Source organism: Haliotis rubra, unplaced genomic scaffold (assembly GCF_003918875.1).
Source record: "Haliotis rubra isolate DU_JTF1 unplaced genomic scaffold, ASM391887v1 Scf80, whole genome shotgun sequence".
Taxonomy (NCBI): Eukaryota; Metazoa; Mollusca; class Gastropoda; order Lepetellida; family Haliotidae; genus Haliotis; species Haliotis rubra.
Genome location: NW_025767524.1, coordinates 104413 through 128557, shown reverse-complemented (window position 1 = coordinate 128557; position 24145 = coordinate 104413). Strand labels below are relative to the sequence as shown.

General features: G+C 40.2%; 1 protein-coding gene across 1 annotated transcript in view; it reads right to left on the bottom strand.

The window, feature by feature from the left end:
* Positions 1-7722: 7722 nt before the first annotated feature.
* The window catches only part of LOC124261586, a 44155-nt gene continuing 27732 nt past the window's right edge, over positions 7723-24145 (bottom strand). The window contains exon 2 of the mRNA XM_046695911.1: positions 7723-10296. Within this exon, the coding sequence (XP_046551867.1) occupies positions 9524-10296 (773 nt within the window). The 3' untranslated portion in view covers positions 7723-9523. The remainder of the gene's footprint in view (positions 10297-24145) is intronic.

The window sequence follows — 24145 nt, the reverse complement described above, 5'->3', positions numbered from 1 at the left end:
TGATCCTATCCACAGGCTGTATATTGTAACGAAATATCATAATTAGTGCTGCCTTTCAGCTCGTTATATATTCTGCGGGGCAAAAGAAAGTATACACCTTTGTTTAATGATGACTACAAAACCAACAACAAAGAAATGAAATCTTTGAAGGGCATTTAGAAGTGGAATACATAGGAAAAGCAAGATTAACACGACGTTTCGGAGTGTATGCTTGCTCCTTCATCAGGTGATTGATAGGGAGTATAAGGGGGATATATATATACTCCCTATCATTCACCTGAAACAAAGAAATGGTTATTCGATATGTATTCGATACGATTATCATAGTTGTGATTTGGATCTAAAGTTTGGCGTGTTTGGGCGACTGTATTCAGACTTGTTTTGATCATTTTTGTAATATTTAGGAGCGTAAGCTTTCGTTCAACATTATTCTGATTACATTAAAATGAGGACAAACATTGCACAAAACAACATTCTCGTCCTCATTAAAATTAGTATCAGAGTGCAACCGTTCCAGATACACGGGTACACGATGAACACTGATCGTGTATTATCAACTGAGAACTGGTAACCTGGCCACACCTTATGTTAACATGGCCACTGGCAAGGTACTGGCTAATTACAGATGCCTTTGGTCTGAATCACTTCTTACATCCCTCAAACTAATATAATACTCACTCAGTAGTGCAGTGAATCTACAGAAAAATTATCATTTTGAATTGAACAAAATCCCAACAACTTATGAACCATGATGAACAGAAAAACATGTTTACATGACTTCATCATGGATGTGGATGTGGATGTGGATGTGGATCTGGTTGAGAGCATGGACTAAAGGTTGTGTGCATCTTTCACCTTTTGTTATCTAAGCATTAATTTTACAGACCAACGGAGCAGCGAGACACCCAGTACATTGACCTAGCCCTTCTTGTTGTTTTACGCCGCAGTCTGGTATAGTACAGCAATATCATCTGTGAATTATATAATCGGCACCAAACAAATTTGTGTGTGAAACCATGGCTAGCATCCTAGGGCTACGACATGGTAAACTGTAGAGTTACGCCAGGTCGTAAAGTTACGAATGCTTTGTGGATCGGGTTCCTGGTCGTTAGTATGTACGGCGTCACCGGTAGATGGAAGACTTCATTGCTAGTTTCGCTTTAGTTCATAAAAACTGTTTTGGAAAATCAGCACGTAACAGAGAAGCTCTCAAAATATGTTTCTCTTCATCCGACTCGGTGGAATTGAAATGAGTGTAATTATGACATACATTAACCTATTTTCCAGCCAGTTAAACAGCGGAAGCATGGTTCAGTGAACATAATTCATCGTATGCAAAACTGGATATTATGCACAACGGTAAGCACAGAATCGTGAATGGAACCAAATGTTACTGAGCCAGAGAGAGAAAATGAACAGTATAACGACCCTTTAGGGAATGGGCCAAAGGGTTTCTTCGATCCTTTCCCTAGGACATATATACACACAAAGGTTCTGAGCCCTTGACCCTTCGTGTTTTGCTGCAAACGTGCCAGTGTGTTCCTAAATGTTTTGTATTTTATTGACACAGATTTTATATCTTATTCAGTTGGCCACGCTTTCACATCAGCCTTAACATGCCCACGTGGCTAGGGGCTACTATGCATGAAACAAGCCTTGCTGTTGACGCTTGCGCAATAGGCAACCTGTGTACATCTAAGCAGATAGATTGGGGGGGGCAATTACACGTACATGATGCAGGATGTGTGTGTATAAAAGTGGAGAGGATAGACAGGAAGGGGATGGAAGATGGAAGCTTACATGCATTCCATGCGTTTATCAATAGAAAGGGTAGACCATTTGTCTTTGAATAATCAGTCTTTATCGAAAATGTATCTTTCAATATTACAAGTAGTTCTTATCATGTTTAACAACAGTAAAACGTTCAAATCTGATTCTGCACAATTACCTCTCTCTGTATAGTGTTTTGTAATGGTATATAAATGATGTACACGTTTTCTGTTGCCAGGGACACCAAGGATGCAAGATAGTAAATGTTGTAAGATGTCTCTTCGCAGGGGACACACAACCTGTCATCACTGCTTTCAGTTCTATACAAAAACGACTTTGTAGTTATCACACGGTGTAGAAGTTTAAATTGAAAATCAAGTTTAGTTATCGATTGTTATAGTGTTGGTTCATTTCAAAACACTGTGAAATACTCGCTATATTTCCTATTTTAATTTCTTACTTAACACATAATGGATCAAGGCTTATGCTGTTCATTATTAAGAGCTTGCAGACAAATGTACAGTCTTTGGTATTCAGAAACATCAAAGGCGTCAGCAAGTTCCGGTACTTGATATAAGCTGTTATATCACTGGTTATAATGTGTTCCATGCCACATACTCCCGGGGCTTTCATCGTGATTATAGGAGATGGACATATGCAGAATGTGTTTATCTGTGGGTGTGGCCTGGGCGCGGTCCTCTGTCGTATGTCTGTGGTAATTGGGCATTGATTTATTATCGGAAATGATACTTTTAAAGTACTACCTATATTTCCAGCATTTCATGTCACTTGCTTGTAATTAGATTGTCTTCCTGGATTGTCCAGGTCCATCACTTGATTGTCTAGTCCAATAGTACCTTAATAGTATCATCAACGAGTATAACAGTATTTTTCGGGCAATGGGTTGAGTGGAATTGTAGTTCGGGTTTGTTCAGAAATGTTACGTTTATTTGTGAATATGTTTGTTGAAACGTCCTGTATATTAGAGACCGCCTCCGTGGTGTAGTGGTTAGAGCGTCCGCCCGGAGAGCGGAATGTCGAGGGTTCGATCCCCGACCGCGTCATACCAAAAGACGTTAAAATATGGTACTTGTTGGTCCCTGCCTGGCGCTCGGCATTAATGGGTACAACAAGGACTGGTCGGCTCGGAGTCAGTATAATGTGTCTGAGTGGGGTATTCATGCTTCACTGGGGCATGGTATTTCAGTGGGCTAGCACTATAAAACCAGCTTAAAGTCTGGGCTAGTACAAGCAGCCACACATACACATACACACGCATGCACGTCGTCATATGAGCGAACTATTCTCAAGCACGACGTTAAACCCCATATCACCTCACCTCACCTGTATATTAGCAAGTGAGTTTGAGTTTTACCTAGTCTTACTCAAGTCGTATCATGCGGGTTCACAAATAATGGGTTTCACACACTGCAAAAGCACATGGGTAGCAACCAAGTCAAGGAATGCATTTTTTGTTGTTGAAGTTTTCTGCATTTTAGTGGACGAGTTTCGGTTTAACTAAGTCTTATACCAGGTATATCAGTAACGTTCCATCACAGCTACAAGGTTTCACACATAGCAAAAGTACACAGGTACCAAAGAAGACAAAAAGAAACCACAAGAATATATGAATGGATGTACAAGCGAACTTGAGTGAATGAAAGAAACAGGCAGTTCGACAGGTAAAACGTGCCACAAATGCAGTAACTATATATTTCAATGACTGATTGGATGGGAAATATATTAGCTGGAAACAGAGGCGGCAGGGTAAATAAATGTGTTGTTAGATCAGTTTCTGTATATTGTGAAGCATCAGCACAAACACGCAGGCGTTGAAAACCTTAGTTTGATTCATAATATCCACCACGACCCCGCACATACCGTCACCTCTCGCTTTACTGTTTCTCTCATGACCGGTCATATCGTTTCCGTCGTTTCCGACTGAGACCATCAGCACATGTCTCCAGTTTCACCGACAACAGCACCATGAGGCCATTGTTTGTCGAAAGGAATACACGATACGGGAATCCTGCGAACAAACAGACAGCCATATTGTATTGTGTGCGGTATTTCTGTCTATACCCGCCAGGTGGCGTGTGTCTGGTGGCTGGCAGCCAATCAAAGGTCACAGATGCCAACACATGCTCCATACAGAGTTCTTGAGGAGAAGAGCTTCTGAAGTACACCCATCGGAGTTGCCAAATCTGTGTAAACACAATATATCGAATCGTATATTTTCGTTCAAGATTGGCATATTGTCTACTGAAGATTGAAATTCTGTCAACAGATCATGCTTGTGAGAAGTAGCATTTGGTAAAGTCCAATAAATATGTCTTCCTTGAAGACTAAATTAAAGGACATTTTCATAACGGTTTCATATTTGATTTTAAGAACAGAAACAAACTTATGTTTCCCTTCCCATTTTCATCAAGATTCCTATTTCCTTTTTTTAATCGCTATGCATTGGGGGATGCCTGAAATAGTGCTGGAAACCATAAATTTACAATCTCTTTATATCAGCCTGTATCAGTTGTATCTTGATTGTTTCTTTCTCTATTGATGCGGTACATACCAATGGAAAGATATTGGTATTGGCCATTGGCCATATTTTAAGCCTTCGTGGATGAAGCGTCCGCTCGTCACGCCGAAGACCCGGGTTCGACTCCGCACGGGTGCAATGTGTGATGCCAATTTTTGGCGTCCCCCACTGTGATATTGCTGGAATAATGCTAAAGGGGGGTAAAACTAAACTCATTCACTCACTCACTAATCGACAAGGTAATTGCTTTTACTCACTCACTCTTGGCACAGCTGAGGTGGTCAATGAATGATTTCCAGTTTCGAAAATAACCCTTGCTAACATCAACGCATACCTATTTAAGTGCTGTCTTTGTGTCAGTTAGAGCTAAAGATTATTTAACACGTTATTTACTTTCCTTCAGCTGATCTTTACTATTGTAGAATATTATGTTTACATGTCGCTGTTAATAGTTAATGAAGCACCTCCACTGTGTCACTAAGTAATCAATTATGTCGAAGGACTCTCGAAACTTAACTAAATATTGATGGACCTTTCCACTCTCCATTGACCAAGCTCTTTGGTCTTGGCTGCGTGCTTTGTAAGCCTGGCCAGACACAGTGTGGTATTGATATTAGCGAGCGCCAAGAAATCGGCTTTGTACCAAAGCCCAGAAATCAGTCTGAGACCCGACATGCACGTCTGTGACATTATCAAGACATATCTTTCCATTGTTATGTAGTTGGGATTATGAGAAAGACGCTTTCAGAGTGGACTTAGAGAATATTGAGTGAGTGAATGAGTGAGTGGACGGGTGTGTGGACGTGCATGTGAGTGTGTGGGTCAGTGAGTGAGTGAGTCTAGTTTTACTCCGCGCTCAGCAATATTCCAGCTTTATGGCGGCTGTCTGTGAATAATCGAGTCTGGACCAGACAATCCTGTGATCAACAGTATGAGCATCGATCTACGCAATTGGGGTATGATTATATGTGTCAATTCAGCGAGCCTGACCACCAGATCCCTTTTGTTACCTCTTACGACAAGGATGGGTTACTGACGATCAATTCTAACCCAGATCTTCACGGGACGTGTGGGTCAGGTTTTTTTTGTAGCTTTTACGTAGCATTTAGTAATATACCTGAGACATCTCAAAGAAAGACATAAATAGGCTTCACCTATTGTACTAATGTAGAAAATCGAACTCGAAACTTCAGCGCAAATGGGAAACGTTGAAACCACTAGCCTACCCCTCCATCCAGTACAGACCGATTAACAAGTCTAAAGATGCGGGCGACTTTAGAGTACATTGCCAACTTCAGATGCTAGGAATTCTTGAGAGGGGGGTTCACATGTCTTTTGCCTACGTTAGATAACCAAGAGTTTATAAAAGTGCCCGTTGTTATCAAAGTCTATATATCAGCGAGATAAAGCCGAAGTCCAGGGTGTTTCAGCATGGCGCTTCATGCCAGTCCTACTTGAGAACTGACGTTACAGGAACACATTTGCAGAAACAAGATGTCATAACAGAACACGGCTCTTGTGTCAGGGTGTGTAGGCTGCTGTGATAACGTAACGCACGTGTAAACTACTTATACCGCTTTGTTGTGGATGAGAACAGACGCTACCAGGTCCCACGTCTTCCTACCGGAGTGGTATCGAAAGACATATATCAATTATAGTCGTTAGTCTAGGCTGGAGCTATTGTGTACATGGAGAAGCGTTTATCTTGACACGCGGGAGGCGTGTACTGGATAGAGAGCAAACAGCTGGTATGTGTGCGTGCGCGCGCGCGCGTGTGTGTGTGTTGTTCATTCTGCCTCAGGGCAGAGATAAAGATACACATTACATCTCTTTATCATGGACTTTTGGATGGGCGTATCCTCTCAAAACACTGATTACGTCGAGAGTTTTTAAAGGCATTTAGAAGCCGGAGGTCAACATCACAAGGAAAATAATTGTGGATGATAACTTTTTATCACATACAACGTTTCACGGCCACTTTCGTCTTCATCAGATAAATAACGTACATCACATGATGAAGGTGAAAAAATGATATAGTCCTGAAACATAAACGTACGTCTGTATAATGAAGAAGCTGCCATCCATAATAACACTCCTTATCAAGAGCATTAAGTCTTCAACTATGCACAGTCTATAGCCATGTTATCCGGAGCATCAGTTTTATCATATTTAACGCATAAATATGTTTTAACTTTCGATCAAAAAATTAAATATTATAGTTATGAGAAAATACTTTAACAGAACATATACATGTGGCACAGAAGACATGTTGTAACCCGAGTGTAGAAGTAATTTTACAATATAAACTAGGGCATTTTCAGTTTGTCTACTATTAGAGTCTAATAACATGCTTTGACAGAAGTGGCAATAAATATACAGTTGGACAATTACTGATTTTGGTGTTGATGATCTTTAAAAAGAATAAACTACTTGATATCGGAACGTTTGGACCCACTCATTTTCGATATTAGCTCATCCACATATTTACACTAGATGTACTCTGAAACAGAACATAGTTCAAATAACGGTACTTCGAGGCGGAAGTTGTAATATTAGAAAAAAAATATAATGTCTCCGTGTTGGCCATGTGGGATTTTAAGATGACATTGACGTAAAGACTGACATCGTGTTACCCATGTGTAAATGGTTCTCGGTGCCTGCAGCACAAAGTGACAAAAACGTCATTTGAACCATACTTATTTCTGCCTACAGGAGCTAAAGCAATCAAGAGGGTGGAACATTTGGCGCAGTAAACAACTCCAGAATACTTCGATTAGGATGTCAAAAAGAAATCGAAATGTAGAAGAGTCAAAGTCCAAACGTAATGGAAGAGGCATACATGGCAGCGTACACTCGTACACTCAAGGATTATTATAGACGGTCACAGTTGTTCGCTTAACAGACGAGCATTTCTTCTCTTCCGTCAGCAGCCCTCTGTGAAGGTTCAGGCATAGACTGAAATATTCCACAGCTTCAGCAAGATTTATTGAGCTTCTGACAGACAATTGCCTTTCTGCCTGGTGTCAAACTGATTTCCCGTTTTTCCTTTCATATAATATTCGACACTATTTTTCCTTTTACGCTCATTCGCAATCGTTCAGACAGATAATTGTGACTGGACGTTTCCTGGACGACATCTTATTACAGTGTGAGTGTATATTTCCGGAATACATGAAATGAATTCTTACATAAATCTAATGATCAGCTTCACAACCCCCATGGTGTTGAAATCACAGCTGTAATGTTATGATTGAGGTTAAAGGTTAGTATTTTCAGTTCTTACAATTTACATTCATTCAGTTCTGTTGCCCCAAACCCTGATGAGGGACCTACTAGAAACAGCGAGCTCCAGAAGTGATGACAACACAAGATACCAATCCTGCATGTAAGCAAAACATAACTCAAATCATTAGTGTGAATATATCTGATGGTTTATTAAACAAGTACAATGCTACAACATAGATTCTAGTGAAGAAAAGAAAAGAAAAGAAAAGACGTATTTCTTATCAAAGATACATTGTATAATTTCCTATTTCATAATTCTGTTGTAAATAAGCCTTTACTCTGAAAGAAAGGTTCGTATCCTGAAGAATAACGGTTAACTTAAAGAGTGACTTAACCTCAAAAAAGTGAAAGGCAAGACGACGCTTTGACATCATCCTTCCAAACAATTGTATTCTAATGGATTTATTCATTTAAATACTTCAAACAGTATGATTATTTAACAATTCAAATCATGTTTTACAGTTTTCTTTGAAAACGAATGAAACTTCAGATGCTTTGATACCTCAGCGTGTACACTATTTCCCTATTTCCCAAATTGACATGATGGAGACAAATACATGAATAATCCTCATTGTTACTTTTTTTTAAAGAAATAGAAAGACTAACTTAAATGTCCCATATGTGTCACTTGGTGTACATTTTGGAAATATTACTCAGCACGTATTCGACTGTCCCTTAAAACATTAAATACATTGACTGCATATTGCACTGCAACAATTATATAATATCTATATTGCCCATTCTACATAATAATACTACCAAAACTATCAGTTGCCAACTGGAAAAAACCTACATGTAGATATAAGTCCATGTACCCACCTGTCTACACGAGTACATTATATAATCAACAATACATCTATAATAGTCTTTGTACACCTGTGTGCAGTTGTAGAAAGGACGCCATGAAGTTCAGGTAAAACCCTTGTCTTTTATAGAAACACGTAATGATACCTACTAACAGACATTGAACATCTCCACTGTACTAGCTAGAAGAAACTGTATATATAAAACATACACTTATTTGCATAAAGACTTTTGCTCATATTCAATATATTGGACACTTTTTTGTACTTTATTCTGTTATATAAAGTGTTGTCAACGTTCAAGATAAATATAAACGACAAAAGCAAATCCGCGATCATACGAAATCGGTTTTCTTTAACAAATTATGTGAAGCAAAACTTTAATGAATATTGTAAAGAACACTCAAAGAAGTCCATATTTATGGTTCTAAAGGATCAACGGCTATAAAAAACAAAGAACGTTGCGATTATTGGTATTCCTGTGTATGTTGTAAAAACCCAAAACTTAACTTTGGATTATGAAACAAGGAAACAAAATGGACAACACAATCATGACAGATATATTCTGATATATCAAAGATTGAGTAATGACAGGTGATATATCGATGTTTTGTGTGTCTCTTAGGGGCCAGGGCAGTCAAGCATCCCTGGCTTACCCATACAACTTTTCCCAGGTGGAAACTGTTATGTTGTATTCACAAAAGACCCGACACTTTTTTCAACAAAACCATACACTCTTTTCTTGCCACCAAACCCTATATTGCTCACCTCTTTTCCAGTTCAACGCTAATCAGTGCATTGTGTCGAGATGTTCGCCTAGCTCAGATTGAATTGTGCAGCACCAAATAACAGATCTCGACATTGCACTATGTCGATGAAAATATTTGACAAAGATCTTACATTCTGAGAAACGTTGAAGTGTGTCCTTCACCTTGCGCCGGAAGTGCATCTTGTGTAGAAATTGCACGTGCAAAGCGTGGTGTGTGCAGGAACAAATTCCCACTGTATCAAGTGCAAACCACCAATCACTCCATTGCAGGACAGACACCGTGGCACGTGACCACGTGACCAGTGAAGCAAAAACCGCTCAACAAAAGCTGAAACCAACAAATGGAGCCGGTAGTCCTCACTTGCCCCAGAGAGCCTCCACAGAAAACAGGATGTCTGCGATGTTGCCATCGAGCAGTTTGTCGTCCAGGAAGCTGTCGTCCTTGTGTGTAACGGGTGGTGGGGAAGGTGCCTGGCGTTCTTCATAGTCAAAGCTGTCTCGATCAGGGGGAGATAAGTCGAGGAGGCTGACGCTTTTCCGTCGGGAATTGAGCACAAGGTTCAAACTCGTTGGCTGTTTATCCAATCTGTCCAGATCTCCTAAACTGGAGCTGTAGGCACACCGCCCACTTGGTCCCACTAGTTTCTTGAAATCGTAATATTTAGGATGCTTTCCACTCCTTATACTAGAATCACAGGTGGCTATACTCTCCAGCTCACTGTCCCTGTCTGAACCACTGTATAGGCTTTCCATTGATGCATTCCTCACATCCTCTGACTCTTCATAATCTTCACTACTTGCAAACGTTCCTTGCCGACTGTTGAAAGCCTGCCTGAGAATGTACCTTGGGTCCAGATTGTCATCCACAGACCGTGTGGACCTGTTGAAACGTTGAGACCCCGAACTTGCATGACTTGTATGGGATTCGCATGACGCTGAGTTCTGACGGAATGGTTGACACTTCTTGTTAGGTTTGGACCCATCACACACGCGACTCAAATGCTTGACAAACACAGATGTGTCCAGCTCTACATTATCATTTTCTGCCATCTCAGCTAACCAGGCAATTAGTTTGTCATAGGAATCTACAGATGGACCTCGGAGCTCTTCTATTTTGTTGAGGGCATGCACTGAAACAGAGAGAAAAGAATTACAAATAAGCAAAAGCTGTAACAGTCTTCTTCTTTAATCACAGACTGCTCAGTTAAGTATTTCTACCTTCAAACCAATCAAGATATCCACTATCTTTACATGAGCAAATTTGGCTGTTCATTTTGTGTATAAATACGAAGTATCTGAATATAACAGACATAACACACGAGTGTTTTCGCGAACAGAACTGATTTACAGAATTCCACTTTTACAAAATTTCACTGATATTTTGTCTTTTACTCCCAACATATTCTGTTTACTTGAACAATCGAGACAGTATTCCGTTGCTCTGGACGTTTCATATTCACACGATTCCTTAAACTACCATTCGCATTAATGGTAATCCATGAAACACAAACCATCACTGCAAGAAGTAGAAAACTCCAACACAACCGAAAAAGCACAACCCTTCTGCAGACAATGACGATACACGCAAAGTGGACACTAGGGAACGAGCTGACTCAAGTATGGAACAATCCAGTATGACAAACTTTATGTCATCACGGAGGAAACCTATAACAATCAGTGTCAGGTTACCAATTAGGCCTCAACACATTTATTCCCTCCTCCAGTTTCTCATATATTGGCACTGATTGCCTGCTCTTGTGGTCCATCTGCCTCTTGTTCTATTGATTAGGCAAGCCAAATGTCACAACGGTCGTTACATAGTTTCCATGGTTCACAGTATAGGATCGTCCACTCTGTAGACTGGTACCATTTGTTAAATTGTCTCTTTACAGATCTTAATGTTCCTGATAACATGAGATTATATTGCAGTTTCAGGAAAAGGAAAAAACATGTCTGTGTGTCACATGTCATAATGAAGTCAAATATATTGATCTACAATGTAATATAACACAATATGGTCATGTTCACGGTGATATTTGATGCATCTTTTCGTAATTCTCAAGTAGACTTACATAACAAGGCATTTTTTCAGTTACCCTTTTACATAAGTTTCAATGCTATTTTGTCTTTTACGCAAAGTGGAAAGTATTTCGTCGGATACTCGAGAATGACTATTCTCTATCGCTGAAGTTCTATCACTAACTCGGCAACAATGCAACTCAAAATGGCTTATTTTTAAATATATTAAATATATAGACTAATTTTTCAGGCGTATTATCAAATGCATTACGATGTAAATCTCGGTTCCTGAAAGGAATCACTTTTCAAATTCATCTATAATATAACACGAGGTGAGCGTTTCGAACATGTTGCTTATCTAATTCTGTGCATGCGCCATCTGGTGCAATATGGGTGAACATGGTGCATACCAAACAAACCCAGTTTAAGAGAAAGGAGTCGGTCTAACAGCACCACGTGCTACAACGGGATGCAGAAGCTTTGGATTAATTAATCGTAAACGAAAATGAAACGAGTATAAAATAGATGAACAATTAATACAAGTAATTTTCTAAATCAATTATTAATTATGCGGTTATGTTAGAGTTGATAAAAGAAATAAGACAGTTGAAAAAAATATTGTAATCTTTGGAAAAAGCGTGAATTAAGCTAATAGGGAAGTTTCCAAATAACTGGTTTATAAGGCTGTTTTGAACCCTATGTTTTACAGTTAAACCGACTGCTGCTGCTGGAACCTACTTAGCTGCTGTAGACGTCCACGTTCGCCGTTGGTGGCGTGTGGGCATGCAAGCAGCGGTTTAACGATATTTAAAGGTTAACAAACTTGTATATAGGATTAAAGAAACTGCGCGGCTGGTGGTCGCGTTCAGGAGAGCCTCACATAGTAGAAATACCGGAATGCAGTCTGCATAATTAGCAGGACGTTATAGCCAGTAGGAACCATCGTCAAGGCTCTCGTAGAAATAATTGAGTTATAAACTTTACGCGAATGACGTAATGGTAAACTGGAGACAGAATTACGTGAGGTCGTGGTATCCTCACTGGGAAACCTGTTTAAAATAGTCGTTAGGGGATATCACTACATCCATAATTCTCTTGGAGGAAGATTCGTGTTCTACATGCTGATGAATGAAATTAGTTACTTTGATGTGGCTTGTCAGATAAAAGGATGAGGTAAAGATGAAGGTGACATTTGTACGGAAAGTTAGGACGGCGATGGACGTAAATATAAGATTATTTCCTACCTACAGTCAGAAATGGTGATGAAAGGATGTTATTAAATCTTACTGCTATGCATATGTCGTGTGTAGACTGAAATTCGCTGACTTTGCGTTCCTCCGCATTACGAGGGGCCAGTATCATATGGCTTCGGGCTGCTAATTTAGTTGAACGTGAGAGTACATTTCAAGGTTCTGGCCAAAACAAAGTAATGTCACGTGTTCGCCAAATTGAAAACAATACACTGTCCACGTGCACCTTTGTCCTATGGGAAACTGCGGTCACTACATGCGTCCAGCTTTAATAATGGTTTATTGGATTTTTGTCTAACGCTGCACTCGGCAATACTCCAGCTATATAATAGAGTCGTGACCAGACAATCCAGTGATCAACATCATGAGTATCGGTCTATGCAATTGGGATACGAGGACATGTCAGCGAGTGCAGCCGATCCCGTTAGCCGCTTCTTACGGTAAGCATGGGTTCATGAAGACCAGTCCAACCCGGATCTTCACGGGGTCCAGCTTTAGTAATGGTACAAATGATGATTAAAAGTCTGATGCTAAAGGATGCTTCACTTCCAGTGAGTCAAACCGTCTTCAGTAACCCATGCTTGTCGTAAGAAGCGACTAACCTGATCGGGTGGTCAGACTTGCTGACTTCGTTGACATATGTCATCGTACCCCAATTACGTAGATCGATGCTCATGCTGTTGATCACTTGATTGTCTGGTCCAGACTCGATTATTTACAGGCCACCGCCATATAGCTGGAATATTGTTGCGTGATGTGTAAAACTAAACTCACTTACACACTCACTTATTCGTTAGGAGGAATACTATATAAGATGAAGATAGCAGGGTATAGGTACTCACTCACACTCTCACTTATTCGAGGAATAATATATAACTGACTGACTGAGTTTGGTTTTACGCTGCTTTTAGCAATATTCCAGCAACATCACGGCGGGGAACACCAGAAATGGGCTTCATACATTGTACCCATGTGGGGATTCGAACCCGGGTCTTCGGCGTGACGAGCCAACGCTTTAACCATTAGGCTACCCCACAGCCCCGAATAATATATAAGATGAAGATAGCAGGGTATAGGGTATAGGTACTCACTCACACTCCAGTGAGTCAACAACAGTCAGCAGAACTCATTTATATCACTGCATCCTGTCAATAAGCAAACCGGTGACTGAAAGCATGAGCGGCGACTCCTCCTGTCAGGTCAAGATGACTCACAATCAGCCAGGTCAGAGATCGCGATCCCCTGATCCATTTCAGTCGACGTTTATGACAATTACTCTCTGGAGATGAATTTTAAATTCCTCCGGAATCATACATAATAGACGTATTAAAGCTGGAATGTGAATACTTTCTCTGATTGGTCCTTGGAAGTGGCATAGTCTTTCGTGCAGGCGAAACAAAGAATGATACCTTGAGGAGGTTTGGGCCAATATCCCTGACGTAAATATTGGTCTGTATGAGATTTGAACCGATTTCTATAAATAAAATGGATGCATTATTGAACACTAGGCACGTTTTGGTTTGGTTTTCTTCGTTAATTGATATTGATGACTTATTCCGTACGTTATTAAATTCATCGATCACACTCAGCACAACATCGGCGGTCGACGTTACCGTCGCTGTTGCAATGCTGTCTGGGTATGTGCCAAAAAAGTTCATTGACAGTGGTTAATAGAAGTAAGCCGTCGACGGACCTGTATTTCATTTCACGAAACGCTGTTTCAAAGGACACGCATAATTTAAACGTCTTGCCTTTAAGGGTATTTATAGAATTCACTATGCTTTGATCCTTGACGTGAAGGAATTAAATTGACTGCAATTGAATAGCCCTTGGTTGTGTATATATTGACTTAATATTGATTATAGAATAGTTGGTGTCTTGAGTCAAGACCGTTATCAAACTGCCTCGGTTACTCGTAATACAGGCCGAGACGATCTTCAGCAACACTTAACGTAAGAGACGACTAACGGGATCGGTGATCTGGCTGCTGGCTTGTTCGTAGCCGCATGGTATCCCAATTGCGTAGACCAATGCTCATGATGTCAATCACTGGATTGTCTGACCTTGACTCGATGATTGTTGTCATGTAGCTTTAGCTGGAATATTGCTGAGAGCGGCGTTAAGCAAAACAAACAAACAAAACAAGTGACAGATCTTGAAATCCATAAATCCTGCGCCGCCATGACTATCAACTCCATGATATAAGCATAATTGGTATTATCATTTAATAACAAATGATATAAAATCAAACCTATATCAACAAACGAGAAAATGTGTCTTTCAGGTTTGTAATTCACAAAACACGGAATAAATATTATAGTTCTTTCTGCTTCTTAGCAGGTGCCATCAGTAGCCACCTGATACTGTTCCCCTAACCTTTTCAATAATGACCGAATCGTCCATTTGTTCGGCGTACAAGAGAAGCATTAGCCGGTAATAGTTAGCCAGTCTGAAGCCTTCGCAGTGAAAACACAGTGATACTAGCAGTTGATGGGAAAATCACATGTAATAAGACGGGGAGGAAAATGGCTTGTAAGCCCTTCTGTGTTCGGCCTTCCAGAATCATTAGCAAGCAAATAGCACTGTGCTGCGTGGAATGTCAGGTTCATTTAGATGAAACGACACAACTTTCGGTTTCATTTTGGAAAATCAGCGGTTATAAGAAGTAATTACCACTTTGGGCGTATGTCGGATGAATATAAGGAAATGTCCACATAAAATAGCAAATATATATGGATAAAAACAAAATGTTCACCTCTAAGCCGTGTCATCGTCGTGATCGCACAAGTGGCTGTGTTGCGTGTTGCAACAGAGGGCATATCTTAAAGGTGTTCTCCAATACTCAAGTTTACAGTTTTCTTTCATATTGATAACAGGGTGGTGCTGTGTTTTCGTAGTGAAAACGTTCACTTGTCATGCAAAAGGCCTGGCTAGCTATTCTCGAAACGTTCGTAGCCCTGCGAACTTCTTAAGCCCATTCTTAACACATTGGCTACGATCACAGTTACGAATTTTTAGGGCTACAAACGTTCTGAGAATAAGGGCCCAGGTTCGAATTTTACATGGATACATTGTGTGAAGCCTAGTCTTGGTATCTACTTACGTAATCTCATTCATACTGCGAATATATTCCTTATAACAACTAAAATATAACACACATCACAAGGCTGAGGCTTGACACGCATGGCGACTGTCACGTGTCAGTTTCACTCAGATACGTCTCGAAGGCACGTTCGTACACATGTTATAAAACTTCGCAGGACAAAGGGGACGTAACTTTTGCTCTCGGTGCCAACAGCTCATAGGGACTCTTCAACGTGGAGTCTGGCAATAATTTCGTATTTCACCGCGTTTAATCAAGAAGGTAATTCGCTCATTTTTGTGAAAACTCCAAACAGTCCTGGTTAATTGGGTTCAATAGTCTCATTGCAGTTTCTCGCTACTTGACCCACGACAGAGGCATCTGACACTATTTGTGGAAACCTGTAGCAGACGTACTTGATTAAATATCGTCTACTGCCCTTGTGTAACTGCAATCGGCCTTAACGCGTTTGTTCGACGGTACCATTTAGCAGTACAATCCCACACGAGTTAAATATAGCTACTTCAATCTGGCTTTGTGTCTTACGTTGATAGAAGACATATAACACGTCTAGTGTACAGTAATGTATCACTTATCCCGCCCGTTTATTTCAAACAACTTGAGATACCGTCAGTTCAAAAGGAAGTCTTCGGAGTGGGTCTGCATTTTAAAGCTCGTTTATGAAATACAAATGACAGTTGAAACTGACATGAGATCGACGATGAATGGGTAAGCGTCTTCAGCTTAGCATATCTTTGAACAGCATTTCAGTTGTACCACAGCGTGTCGTCGTCTTATGGAAGAACGCCCACGTACATCAATACCACTACAACGGATTTGTACAAGGTTTGTACTTAGCAAGGATCCTGACACGAGTAAGGGGCGCAACTCTCCAGAGCAAAATGACATGTCTCACACGAGTGAGCAGCCCTTGCTTCGCAGCTTCAGTGCAAAATGGATTATGTCAATGACTGCTACCACCGACAACTCGGGTATTAAACATCTGGTAACACATGGATGGATGTTAAGAAAATTAAACAGACCCTTTAACATATATCGAGACCACCTCCACGCTCTAATGGCTAGAAGGTCTGCTCCAAGAGCGCAGGTTTGGGATTCGATCTCCGGCGGCGTGATACAAAAACATGTTAGAATATCGTATAGTATGACCAGAAATTATTGAGAATTTTAGGAATATGTTTAATTGGAATTCTCGTATAAACAGCCTTGACCAGATATCAAGTGCTTGGTTTCATTCAAGAGAGACAACTCCGTTAATCCTTTTTCATTAGTTTGTGAAGAGTTATCACCCTTTGTTTACTTGCTAGCAGACGACATTTTCAGTGATCCTCAGTATGGGTGGTTTAGAGAAGAGGAAGTTGATTTTAGAGTATTATAACAAGGACACCAGATCAGCTAAAGTGATTTCAAATAGAACAGTCATCCCTTTGTCCACTGTTTATCGTGTTTTGAAAAATATTGCAAATGGATATGGCATTGAGTACCAGGGAGGCGCAGGTAGGCCCAGTAAATTGACTATCGGTGACAGGAGGCGGCTTGGTATTCTTGTATCTAAAAACAAACGAACTAGTTTAGAAAACTTAAGGCTGGATATGATTGATAGAGGAACTGTGGCTGTCTGTAAGGAGACAATTAGAACTGAGCTGCATGCAATGGGTTGGCAGAAAAGTCGAGGAATTCCATCACCGATCATGAAACCTGAACAAAAGGAGCGAAGGTTGAACTGGTGCTTACAGCATAGAAATTTTAACTGTGACAATGTGATTTTCTCAGATGAAAGTTCTGTGTTGCTGTTTTCTAATACACTGAAATTCTGGACCAAACAAACTGAGAAACCTTTGTATCAGCGCCCAAAGTACAGTCCGAAATTTAACGTTTGGGGTGGCATATCTGTGTTAGGAGCAACGCCCCTCTGTGCATTTGAAGGGAATATGAACAGTGAGCGGTACACAGATATTCTCGACAGACATTTGCTTCCATCTGCTCACGTGTTCTATAGAAACGACCCAAAACATCGTTCAAAGCATTCACAGGCCTGGTTTCGGACCCAAAAAATGACTTTATTAGATTGGCCAAGCTATAGCCCTGACCTAAATCAAATAGAAAGTGTCAACAAGAAAAATCTGACAAATACTGCTGAAATGAAAGAAGAGGTGGTCCGATATTGGGACAGCATGGACCACGACTTTCTAACTGCTTTGATTGAAGCCTGCATTGCTGCCCATGGTGACTTGACAAAATACTAACTGTTCACCTATCTTTGAATCTGGAGTTATGTTCTGCTAATATTCACATTTAATACGTGAGTAATGAGTGAAATTTGTAAAAAAAATTACAATCTTTAAATTCTCAATAATTTCTTGTTGTACTGTATTTTATTTGTTGGTACCCTGCCTGGAGCTCGGCATTAATGTAGTATAACTGCTGGGTAGGTTTGGATTCTTGTAATACTGCGCTAGACTGGACTGGCAAAATGGACTAGTACAAGCAGACGAGCGTGTACGCACACACACGCGCACGCACACACACAAACACACGTACGTACGTATGTATGCACGTGGGAGTCGATAAACCCTATTCCACCTCACTTATGTGTATAAAGATGATGATGCAGGGAATTAACGACGACGACCCCCCCCTTTCACTGCTGATTCATCTTCTTCCCACACAAACTATACACAGATCTGGAGAAGATCTACTTGATGTGAAATTAGAACGTACCGTCCTTTTGATGTAAAACAAGTTGTAAACGAAGAGTAAACACATTGGGTCGGAAGTGAAGTCAAGTGAACAATTGGTGATACGAGTGTTGACGTCATTCCGTTGGCTCCGTGACTTCCGACGCTCAAAAGACGGTTTGCAACGTAAGTGATTTCGGACTCCACCTAAGCCACACCGCCACTCCATCGACACTCATGCCATCTAGAACTTCGATTCGCAATGTCCCCATCAAAATAAAAATATGCATTTGGAATGAAAAGTCTACACTCCTGAATTCCCATTTTCCATTCAATAAACAAAAATACATTTATGAAAAGGGTTTACTTTTTCCTATGCACATATAGTTCGACGCGTAGGTATACATCCTGTACAGATAATGTGATACTACTACAAAAGAGGTCTACACATTCCGGAGCTAGAGATTGGACTAGCGATTCCAGAGCGGAATGACGTCAGTCATGTCAATATGCACAGTGATACACCAACGTGTGCAATCTCCTAATGAAGCCCAAAGGGATTTCAACACGAAAAATATATTCACTGTGTGAGCCAAATCAGATTCGACAATTCTTATAAACAAGTTTACAACAGTATATCACCCGTTTATGCTGTAATTTGTTGGAGAGATTTGTCTATAAAACATGTGCATGGTGCGTGTTACATACCATAAATCGTCTTGTTAATTTCATCACACTTTATCTTTAATGTCCGCGTTAGCAGGTAAATTGATGGTAATTTCTAAAAACACTACTGGCATTTCAATGTGGCTCGGGTTGGTCTCTTGCCACAATGCTGTAGAAGGACAAGATATATGGATGTGATTTCTTTAACATTTCTTATTTGTATATATGCCTCACAATCCATACACTGTACATCACTTGCTTGATAGGTGTAAGATCCTACACCAAAATGTCGTTCCCAACTAAAGATGTTCCCAACTGAAGATGTTCATCAACTGCTCAAAGCGCCTTTGAGCAGTTGTACTGGATATCGGCGCTATACAAATGTGTTGTATGTATGTATGTATGTATGTATGTATGTATGTATGTATGTATGTATGTATGTATGTATGTATGTATGTATGTATGTATGTATGTATGTATGTATGTATGTATGTATGTATGTATGTATGTATGTATGTATGTATGTATGTATGTATGTATGTATATCTTCACCTTCCAATGTACTCCAATCTCACACCGCCTCCGAGGTGTAGTGGTTAGAGCGTCCTGCCGGAGAGCGGAAGGGCGAGGGTTCGATCACCGACCGCGTCATACCAAAAGACGTTAAAATATGGTACTTGTTGGTCCCTGCCTGGCGCTCGGCATTAATGGGTACAACAAGGACTGGTCGGCTCAGAGTCAGTATAATGTGTCTGAGTGGGGTATTCATGCTTCACTGCGGCATGGTATCTCAGTAGGGTAGCACTATAAAACCAGCTTAAGTCTGGGCTAGTACAAGCAGCCGCACATACACATACACACGCATGCAAGTCGTCATATGAGCGAAATATTCTCAAGCACGACGTTAAACCGAATTTCATCTCACCTCACTCCAATCTCAAAAGGCCTTTCAAAGAAACCTGTGCTGGACGTAGGAGAGATTTTTCTCAAGTTTAACGGCTTTAAATCCATTAACTCAACTAAGTACTTCCATGTAAACACTGTTATCTCATAACAGTGATAAGTATCTATAACTGATACCCATGTACTTGAGGGACATGGGAGTGGAGGGCTGAAGGGGTGGGGAGAGGAGGTGGTGGTGGGGGACGGGTTGCTTATTTGCTATTGATTTCTTGTCTATTTCACTTCAGAAATACACTTCGATCGAATCACTCTGTAGAATGTGTGAAGATCTTAATAAATAACTTCATTTTTAAGAGTGTTCAATTTCAGTTTGTTTAGTGGATGACTTGTCTATGTCTACAGCGACACCACGTGCTTGTGTTACTATAATGCAACGTGTTGTCGGAGCTTTATGCTATCTGAGCCACAATCCATCACAGATGTTTGACAAAGAATAAAAACAAGAAACCATTGTTATACTGTTCACGCGGACAACTACAAGTAGATTTGAGAGGCGGACGTTAACCGCACTTCGTTCACTAAACAAACACGTCTGACGTTTTGTCCTGAAGAATGTGTGTAGATATATAAACATCAGGTTGAATAATATAACAAAACACTTAGGACATGATGCATTGATTTTGAAGGAGTCCGTCATTTTAGTGCATTGTATTGGGAGATTGAATTGAAAATGAGTGCATTGTAAACACACTGTGATCGCGTGAGCTTCTCATGCATATACACATTGATCCAGTATTCCCCCACCAGAAAACACCCAATCTTTTCCCAAGGAAATATACCAACACTTATTTCCGATTTCAGCTTGATTAAATCCAGTACTTTGGGAATGATGGCTTCATCGCTGTGTTAACACTTGACCGGATATGCCACAATTATGCCTTGAGAATTCCTTTAAAAGGCACATAGGAGAAATAATATGTGTCGAGATACATATTGATCAGGAATGAACATCTGATTGTGTCCCCGTTTCCCTGCTGGGGGACATTTGACCTTGTTGTCTAAGACCCCGTAAAGAGCTATGCCCTTACACGTGTAGAGATCTGCCTGACGTTGGTTGACATTGACTAGAACCCTACGGGAGTGAGCATTGTACACGTGCTCGTCGGTTTTGTCCTTGACCTTCATCACCTTGAGAGTTTCTCCAACGACATGTTGACATGCCTTGATGCAATGGTTTCGTTTGTTTATTGTTTAACCCCGCACTATTCCAGCTAGAAGAAGGCCTGTAACTAATCGCGTCAACCCAGTGATGGAGCTCATGAGCATCGATATTAGTAACTGAGGTACGATAACATGCATCAACATTTATAATTTTCCCCATAGGGTGAAACTCGCTCAAAGAGCTTCTGTGTGTTTGTTATTTAATGCCGCACTCAGCAATACCCCAGTTATAAGACGACGGTCTGTAAATAATCGAGTCTGGACCAGACATTCCAGTGATTGACATCATGAGCATCGATATTCGCATTTGGAAAACGATGCATCAACCAAGTCAGCAAGCCTGACCACCCGGTCCCGTTAGTCGCTTCCAACGATAAGGATGGGTTGCTGATGACCAATTCTAACCCGGATCTTCACGGGTTCAAAACCTCTCTGCTTGCCTGTACAACATGAGAGTGATGGGAACATTCTTTTCGGCACGTTGTACACGCTGCGTATTTTGCAATCTTCAACCCCAACGGTCCCATTAGGCGGTTCCATTGTCACAGGAATCCCATCTTCTGTCTGTGTAATGATTGTGTAATGCGCGAAAAGAAATCCCGACCAAGCACCTGAGTGGAGCAAGATGGCTACTGGTCACACCATTGGGACAGGAAAGGCTGTCTCTTTTAACAGTTTAACTAGACTTGTATGGTGATAAAAATCGATTTGTATTCCGTGCAGGGTGATCACTGCATTTGTGGCTCTAAACATCCGCTATCTGTAGGATAATGATCAACAAGATACACCAGATTATTGTGGCTTGAATGAGACTTAATGCTGTTCCACCGGATGACTCGTTTTGTAATGATCAGCACCCGGGACAAAACAATGATGGCGATCCTGGTGTTCTTATACAAGCGGGAAAGTGAAATTTGTTTTTGTGATTGCGTATTGACCGTTAAGCGAAATTTGTTTTGTGATTGTGTATTGTCAGTTAAGCTTGACTAAAAGGCTGTTTGGTTGCGACCGAACTTCAGTACTTGCCAAGGAAGGCTCTCGTTACACTCAGTGATCTGTAGGACTTAAGGTGTCTCGTTCGTCTCGTACTCTCACGTCACAAATAATATATGATATTAATCGATCCGACTGAAAGATATATCTAGTTCTGAAATCTGAACTAAAAGCGTCTAGAGTGAAGATGTCATACCCCGCAGTGATGGGACTATATATCCAGTATTAGTTCGAGATTCTGAAGTTTCGATTGATCCAGCGGAGTTCGAGTTATCGATGTATAATCTCATCATATGCACACTCCATACTCGATCAGTCTCTCAGTATATCCCCTCATTTCAGTATAGCTATGAAAGATGTCAGCATTTTACAATTTCAGTACATTCTTAAGTTGAAAATAATATAACTAATATTATAAGATACGTTTAGTCAGATACTAAGTAAAAAGGCAAACAAGCATAACAAGAATATTAATACTGACGTTTAGCAACATTCAGGCCACGATTCTGGAATCAGTATAAGTCCGTTCGTGTGATGAAAACACGCATAATGACACTGTACGTGGAGTTGAAGTCAGTGCTGATTAAGATTAATTACAGAACTATTATCCTCTTCCAAACAGACAATGTGATGTTTACCGTTGTGCCCAACAAAAGAAGTAGCCTCTTTGATATTGATTAATAGTCGATAACTCTGTATACTGATACTTTCAGTAAACCTAGATAAAAGAACAAAGGCTAATCACTATTGATCCGCTGAATTATAGTCGATTAGTTCCGCCTTGTACGGACTAAGGAGCATGACATTGGCCTGCAAATCGAACGTTGGTAGTTCTGGGCTAGCGCCTTAAGCCTAAGATGTAGCATAATTTCCAGGTATCGAGTTCGCGGACAACAAACGAAGTATTGGAAATCAATGGAGATTTAGTTCTGTTTGTCAGTTTAAAAAATGTGAGATCAACTTCGAGGCTGGGCGGAAGAGGGACCGTACTAATAAGTCTAAAACGAATCCTCTCCCCGGTGTCTTACCAGTCGTTGTCTTGTTAATCTTTACGCCATGAACGGATTTCTTGCTCTTGGAGCATATTCGACAGTATGGAATTAAAGCACAAATTTCGATATTGATATTCATTAGCAGAGCTGAGAATCAACACGTTATATATATATATATATTATTTTGTATTTATGTACTGCAAACAAAATGTACTATACGTAGAAAGTAGCTCTTTAAAGGCGGAAATTCCACTCCATTACATAAAGAGCGATGAAGCGATTAATTGTTGTAACCAGATAATCTTAAATCGTCTTCTTCCTTCGAGTCTGTCACTCATTAATTTGACTAATTACGTATATCAATTAAAAATCCTTAAGACTAGATCGATATAGGAAGAAATACTCTAACCCGCATGTTTCATATTTTACAAAATCAATCGTGCAAACATTTTTCGCAGGTTAAATTCAATTTCAAATTCCACTTCCAGAATCAAAACAAAATGTCAAAATACAGCATGCGCTGAATATGAGTGAACTTCATTAGTTACCCTTTGGGAATCGAACCCGGTCTTATTTTACAAACTATTTTACCCACGGGGCTACCTGTGCTTTGTTGACTTAACAGAAATAACGTCATGGTATCGGGTTACTAGATTATGTTAAGTTCGTCATCGATCAATCTTGTTTGTTTCTGAGTCACCTGTGTGTGGGGTTGCGGTAATTGCCTGGTAATGTACCTGTGACATGTTTATGACCCCTGCGTAAGATGAAAGGAGTTATTTGATTACACAATTAGCCAACAACGCATTAAAAAGAGCTAAAAAGACCCTCCGTATAGACAATCATAACTGATAATTACAGTATAAAGTTTTTTCACTAAGTGTGCTTAAGCATTACGTAAAACAGTATTTGAAGTTGCTGCATAAAAGTCACAAGTAATATTCCCACGTTTATAGGTTCAAATTGAACTTCGTCAATAAAAACTGTGTAATAATTAAATCAAAAAAGCTTCTGACAGAATTCCATCAATTTTACGTTCGTGCATTCTCTGGAAATTTAAACGAGACGGAAATCAACCAACTAAAACCATACCGAAAACAATAATTATAGTGATGTAATACATGAGGGTGAACATGCTCAGTTTGGAAATTAAT